This window comes from Nicotiana tomentosiformis, chromosome 6, assembly GCF_000390325.3.
Source record: "Nicotiana tomentosiformis chromosome 6, ASM39032v3, whole genome shotgun sequence".
Classification (NCBI taxonomy): domain Eukaryota; kingdom Viridiplantae; phylum Streptophyta; class Magnoliopsida; order Solanales; family Solanaceae; genus Nicotiana; species Nicotiana tomentosiformis.
This window is the reverse complement of record NC_090817.1, coordinates 102,006,331-102,013,539: the sequence shown is the minus strand read 5'-3', so window position 1 is coordinate 102,013,539 and position 7,209 is coordinate 102,006,331. Positions and strand designations below refer to the sequence as shown.

Here is a 7,209-nt window from a genome sequence, read left to right as displayed (position 1 = left end):
TAACCTCCTGGATGGACCCTATTTTAAGGAGTTTAGATACCTCATCCTTGATGAATGCATTCTTGACTTCGGACTGAGGCCTCCTTTTCTGCTTGACCGGATCAAACTTCGGATCCAGGCTTAGCTTGTGAGTAGTTATCTCCGGCGGAATCCCTGTCATATCAAGGTGGGACCAAGCGAAACATTTTTTGTTGGCTATAAGGAATTGAATGAGTTTTTTCCTGAGCTCGGGACTTAGCCTCGTGCTTAGGTGTACCTTACGATCAGGTAGTTGTTCGATCAATATGACTTGCTCTAGTTATTAGACTGTTGATTTGGGGGAGTCAGAATCATGGGGACTATGAAAGACCTGGGAACTCCGTAATCGTCATCCTCATTCGTCCCCTGCTTCTCAGATTCAATCGAGGCAGGTATCGGTAATTGCTATTTGGTTTCGTCTCTGGCCACCGGACCTAGACCCTTCAATGTCGAAAGTGCGGATATCGGGATCACCTCGTCGACCGCGAACATCTCCTTTGTGGCCGATTGTTCTCTGTAAACTGCTTTAGTCCCTCCCGGCATCGAGAATTTCAGCACCTGGTGCAACGTCGAGGGTACTGCCCTCATGTTGTGAATCCATAGTCTCCCGAACAGAGCAATGTACCTTATGTCTCCTTTGATCACGCAGAACTTTGTTTCTTGAATGGTTCTGGCGGTGTTCACTAGTAATGTTATCTCCCCTTTAGTGGTCTCGCATGCCATGTTGAATCCGTTTAGAACCCTGACTGCAAGCACGATTTGGTCTTATAGACCTAATTTTTCCACGACCCTCGATCTAATGATATTGGCCTAGCTACCTGGATCAATTAACACACGCTTAACTCGAGATTTATTTATGAGTACAAATATTACTAGTACATCGTTGTGGGGCTGTACGATGCCTTCAGGGTCCTCGTCGTTGAAAGGCAATGTTCCTTCTGACACGTAATCTCGAATTCGTTTTCCCTCGTCATGGATACTTTGGTGATATTTAACATCGGCACCTGGGGAATGTCGACCCCACCGATGATCATGTTAATGATGTGCTGAGGCTCCTCCTGCTCGATCTTCTTACTAGAATCTCTATTCCTGAAATGGTTTTTGGCTCGATCACTCAGGAACTCCCGGAGATGTCCGTTGTTGAATAACCGGGTTACTTCATCTCTCAATTGTCGATAATCCTCTAGTCTGTGGCCGTGAGTGCCATGATATTTACATATTAAGTTGGGATCCCTTTGGGCTGGATCAGACTGTATAGGTCGAGGCCACTTGGTGTCTTTGATGCGTCTGATGGCATATACGATAGCAGCAACATCGATATTGAAGTTATACTCTGATAACCTCGTCGCTTTCTTAGGCCCGATGGGCCTGTCGAAACCGTTTTTACTCATGAGTCCTATTTATTTTGACCTCGATCGCTTCTCCTTTCACTTCTCACACGGTTTTGTCCAGACCCGTTACCCCTACGATCACCGTTGTACGGTTGATACCGATCTCTACTTGACCTTGGTTCATAATCAATGTCTCTTTTGGATCTTTCACTAGATCAAATGGGATAAACATACCTGGAAGGGCCCGCAAGCTGATCATCTTCGACCGTAATTTTTGATTGGTATCGGCTATGCACGTCAGCCCAAGTTATAACCGGATATTCTACCAGATTTTGCGTCAACTACTGCGAATCCAATGATCTTCGAGTATTGAGTCCTTGGGTGAAAGCCTGAACGGCCCAATCGTCTTCCACCAACTGCAGGTCCATTCGTTCCATTTGAAGCCTTGACACGAACTCCTTGAGCATCTTGTTATCTCTTTGCTTTACCTTGAAATGGTCTGACTCCCTGGTCTTGACCTTGATGGCTCCGGCGTGCGCTTTTACAAAAGCATCCGCAAGCACAACAAATCAGTCAATTGAATTGGGGGGCAAGTTGTGATACCAAATCATAAGTCCTTTTGACAAGGTCTCTCCGAACCTTTTCAAGAGGACAGATTCGATCTCATCATCTTTCAATTCATTCTCCTTGATGGCGCATGTGTACGAGGTCAGATGTTCATTTGGATCAGTTGTTCCATTGTACATAGGAATGCAGAACTTCTTTGGGATCGGCTTCAGAGCTGCGCTCGGAGTAAAAGGTTTTTGAACAAACTTTTTGGAGTCTAAGCCTTTCAATATGGGTGGTGCTCCGGGAATTTGGTCGACCCTCGAGTTGTAGGTCTCCACCTTCTTGTTGTTGGCTTCGATTTTATTTTCTCCCCCCATTTCTACCTGTTTTGTCAATTCCTCGAGCATCTTTATTATCTTAGGGTTGGTCCCGGGTTCAGCTTCATTTGGCCTATCGATGTCTGCTGAGCCTGCATCATTTAGAATATCACCCTTAAGTTGATCCTATCTACTTCACCGTTATGAGCATTTTGGGCTACCGATCAGACTCCCCCACGGACACTGTTCTCAGGACCGGTAGGCATATTCGTGTTAATGACCACATGTGAGTTGGCGTCGATCGGGTCCGCAGTCGAAATTCCGTTAGGATCGGTAGGGGGAACCTCGTTACCGGGCACCATATTATTGTTCTCTCCATGGTGGCCAGACTCAGCATCCGTATTTAGAGGAGCAGATTGGGAGTTCAACATTTCAAACTTTGACCTGAAATCAAAGATACTTCAAAAAACAAGTGTGAAGTAGGGTGTGTTATGGAAATTTGTATCAAATTGCCACTATTATCCTTAGCCCCATGGTGGGCGCCAAACTGTTTATCCTGAAAATCGGATAACAACTAAATTTGTAAGTGGTCTTAAGTATATGCAGATTAATTTGATACAAAATGATAAATTGAGCTAGAATGGAAAAGTAAAAATACAGTAAATTCAAACCACGCGAGGAGGATGATTCCAGCCTTAGTGAAGCATTCACCCTCGATCCGGGCTCACAGTGAGCAACTTTTATGAACGAGAGAAAAGCTTACAATAACAGTGAAAATAGTAGTATGTTGCTTTGGAATGCGTGTTACAATGTGCCTAATGAATTATCAAATCCCCTTTATATAGTAGGAGAATCCTACTCTAAGTATAACTCTATAAAAGGTAAAATAATCTGTTTAACTTATTGCCGGTTCGTCATCGATACGTGCCGAGATCCACGCTGTGATATCCGGCCGATCGCGGATATTACGACATTCTACTGGTCGTGCTTGATTGCCCGATAATGCTCTTTGAAGTCTTTTAGGATTTGGATCGATCTCGAATCATGACCCCGATATTCTCGAAGGCAGACAATGTGCCCCCAGATTCTGACTCCATGAGACCTTTGCTTCGATTCCGATCCTTCGCGATCATATCTCGAGCTCGTTTTACCTTATTGGAACCGGAGTATATCATGAACTTGGTTTTTACCCGTATACAGAAATAAACAAGAACACAAGGCACAATATATAGGAAACTCTTTTCCCAACTTTGTATTTAACTCGAGCATAATGAAACTCAACTCGAAGTACAACCGTGTACAAAAAGATCACTCTTGACCTTAGGCGTTTTCACTTTTGAAAATAGACTTAGGACTCTTTCCTAACTCTCCAGTGTGTTCCCACACGTTTTTACTAGCATAAGGGCGCTGCACATTTATAGGATATGTGACAGCCCATTTGCCTTACATTTGTCGCACTTAGGCTTAGACACTTGTCCCACACAACCCACTATTTTAGCCTAGCGTAGTTGACATCCCCCAACTACTAGGATCATGTAGATCATGCTAATATAATGGAAACATGGCCCCAAAACGTGCTAGCATAACCTGCCATATTTGAGAAAAAAATCAATTGTCGTCATGTGCACATCATGTGCCTTGTAACCGCCTTTGACTTTGTCAATGCTAGAACTTGCTGCCCACGTACGTGTCTTGGATTGAATCATATGCCAATGCCTTGTTCTCAAGTGCATTGCAGCCACATTTAGCCCATGCCATTTCCCACACACATGGCCCTTTGCCGCGCCCCAATGTCATGACAAGTCTGCCTTGCGCGCATGCCTTCGTTGCACTTAGCCTGCCTTTGCCCACTTCATTTTTGCCTTGCCTTGGCATCACTGCCCCATGCCTTTTCCATGCCATAGTGTCACCCTTAGCCCGTATCTCATTGTCAATCCCTTGCCAAGCTGCCTTGTCTCCCTCAAAGCCTTGGCCATCACTTGCCCGTTTCCCTTTTCGTCTTGGTGCTAATGTGCACCTTAGCTTGGCAACACTCATGCTGCATGACAACACTCTTGTTGTCAAGTCAATCTCAAAGAGGCGGAGCCCTAACAAACCACCTGCACCCTTTGAAACTCGACGTCCTCGTCGATTTAGCTTAATTAATGAGTCCTAAGGGGTTGACAAGAAACGCCCATTGGCCTCCCTTCTCATCAGCCACAATTGCATTGACCCCAGCCATTTGTTTGTCGCTGGTCATTGCCTCCAATGCTTCCCTCTTGTCCATAGTAGTCATTTCATTCAACAGTGCCTTCTTTGGGCAGTCCCTTGCTCGATGTGGCCTATCACAAATAAAACAACCAGTGAATTTGTTGCCCTTCTCCTTGCTCTTTAAGGTTCAAGCCTCTTGCTTTCCATTCCCCTTGTCTTCATTAGCATTGTTATTCTCACATTTCTTCCACTCATTTGCCTTATCTTTCTTTCCTTCATTGGACTTTGAAGTAAAAGTCTTTTCACCCAAGTGAAAATCACCCAATGCATTGGTTGCCTCTACAACACTTGCGAGGTTTTGAATATTCTGCCTACGCAACTCCAATTGTGCCCACTGTTGCAGCCCGCTCATGAGGTTGTGCAATTTGTCTTCTTCCGACAAATTGCTTATACTCGGCATCAAAGTAGTGAACTCTTTGACATATGCTCTCACCGAACTGGTTTGCCTAAACTTTTTCAGCTTGTCCCAAGCAATCCAAGACGTATTGCTAGGAAGGAATTGATCCTTCAACTCCTTTTTAAGCCGCTCCCACGACTCAATCTTTATTCTGCCAAGACTTTTATCTTCAGCCACACGAGTGCGCCACCACAACTTAGCATCTTTACTCAAATACATGCTAGTCAGGGTTACTTTTTCCTTCTCATCTTGCACACGAATATCATGAAAGTACTGTTCCATATCCCAAAGAAAATTCTCTAATTCACGTGCACTCCTTGCACCACCAAATGCTTTAGGTTCAGGAATTTTTACCTTAAGACGATCAACACCACGTTGAGGAGCATCCTCGCACAGCGCACGTCGCAGTACCACTGTCTCTCTTTTCAGATCTGCATTCTCTTGACTTAGCCTTACCAATTCTGCCTCAAAGTAGGCAAGCCTTGTCACAATGGTCTGAAATTCATCACCTTCAGGGACATTTCCAATCCATGCCTCCAGTTTCGCTAGCCTTTCCCGCAATTCATTGTTACCACCGGTCATGTTCTCAAACAAGGCCACGAAATCTGCCACTGCCCGTCGTGTCTCCATCACGAACCTTCTCCGCTCTGATACCAGTTGTCATGGGCCTGATTTTTTTCCTCCAAAACCAGCCTGTGCGGCAACTAGGCCTCACGCCCAACTTCAGCCTTTTCACAACACTTAGCCAAAATTACAACAACTTTGAACTTAGAATATTTTTAGGCAGTTTCAATGTAGTAAGTTTTAGGACTGATTTAGGCTACAAAATTTAAGTAAAGGCAATAGAAATAAACAAGAACACAAGGCACAATATACAGGAAACTATTTTTCCAACTTTGTATTTAACTCGAGTATACAAAGAAACTCAACGTGAAGTACAACCGTGTACAAAAAGATCACTCATGACCTAGGCGTTTTCACTCTTGAAAATAGACTTAGGACTCTTTCCTAACTTTCCAATGTGCTCCCAAACATTTTTACAAGCATAAAAGTGCTGCACATTTGTAGAACATATGACAGCCCTTTTGCCTTACATTTGTCGAACTTAGGCTTAGACTCTTGTCCCACACAACCCATTATTTTAGCCTAGTGTAGTTGACATCCCCAACTACTAGGATCATGTAGATCATGCTAATATAATGAAAATATGGCCCCAAAATGTGCTAGCATAACCTTCCATATTTGAGCAAAAAGCCAAACGTCGTCATGTGCACAACATGTGCCTTGTAACCGCCTTTGACTTTGTCAATACTGGAACTTGCTGCCCATGTGCATGCCTTGGCTTGAATCAGGCGTCAATGCCTTGTTCTCAGGTGCATTGCAGCCGCATTTAGCCCATGCCATTGCCCATGCACATGGCCCTTTGCCGCGCCCCAATGTCATGACAAGTCTGCCTTGCGCGCATGCCTTCGTTGCACTTAGCCTACCTTTGCCCACTTCGTTTTTGTCTTACCTTGGCATCACTGCCCTATGCCTTGATGCCTTTGTCATGCCATAGTGTTACCCTCAGCTCGCATCTCATTGTCAAGCCCTTGCCAAGCTACCTTGCCTCCCTCAAAGCCTTGGCCATCACTTGTCTGTTTCCCTTTTTGTGTTGGTGCTAACGTGAACCTTAGCTGGGCAACACTCATGATGCCCCATGACAACACTCTCGTTGTCAAGTCAAGCTTAAAGAGGCGGAGCCCTAACACTTAGGGTTGATGGCCGTGGTATCTTAGGTTGGAATGTTTAATAACGAGCACATTTTATAAACTCACTAATAACACTAGAGTTTGCTTTAGGACTTGGACCATTTTTCCGACAATACTATTTGTCAAGTAGTAGAAAAAAAGAAGCAGCAGCCTAACAACCTTGAGAATTACTTACTAAATTGTATTCACAATAGATGTATGGTACTTACTAAGTTTTAGTAAAATCTAGGCTTTGTTTTTCGATCAAAATCCTGTTAGCCCACAAAATATTTCACAGGGACAAGCGGTGGTAAATGGCACTAGAATGGTTACAGAGATTACGAATTCAACAATAGCTACAAACTTGCAGTTGTAGGAACTTTGATTTGGGAATGGTTTAGTTCTTCCTCTTTTTTTCACCTGGTGAACGTTTAGTTCGTAAACAGTTTTGTTTAGCTCTTTACGTTCTAAGAAGTTTTTAGCCAAAAACCTTCAATTCTCTTAAATAAGTGCTTATTTCTTTCTTTTTGACATTTTAAAAGTTTGGCCAAACAATATACTATTAGACATTATTATCAATCATTGGCACTAAAAGATTTTCTTAGAACACCATCGAA

The 7,209-nt window shown here is 43.7% G+C and overlaps 1 protein-coding gene across 1 annotated transcript; it reads right to left on the bottom strand.

Annotated features, from left to right (window-relative positions):
* Positions 1-4,592: 4,592 nt before the first annotated feature.
* LOC138894501 (uncharacterized) lies at positions 4,593-5,492 on the bottom strand. Its single transcript, XM_070179201.1, has one exon. It carries the CDS (start codon positions 5,490-5,492, stop codon positions 4,593-4,595), a length of 900 nt encoding a protein of 299 aa, XP_070035302.1.
* Between the last annotated feature and the right edge of the window lie 1,717 nt (positions 5,493-7,209).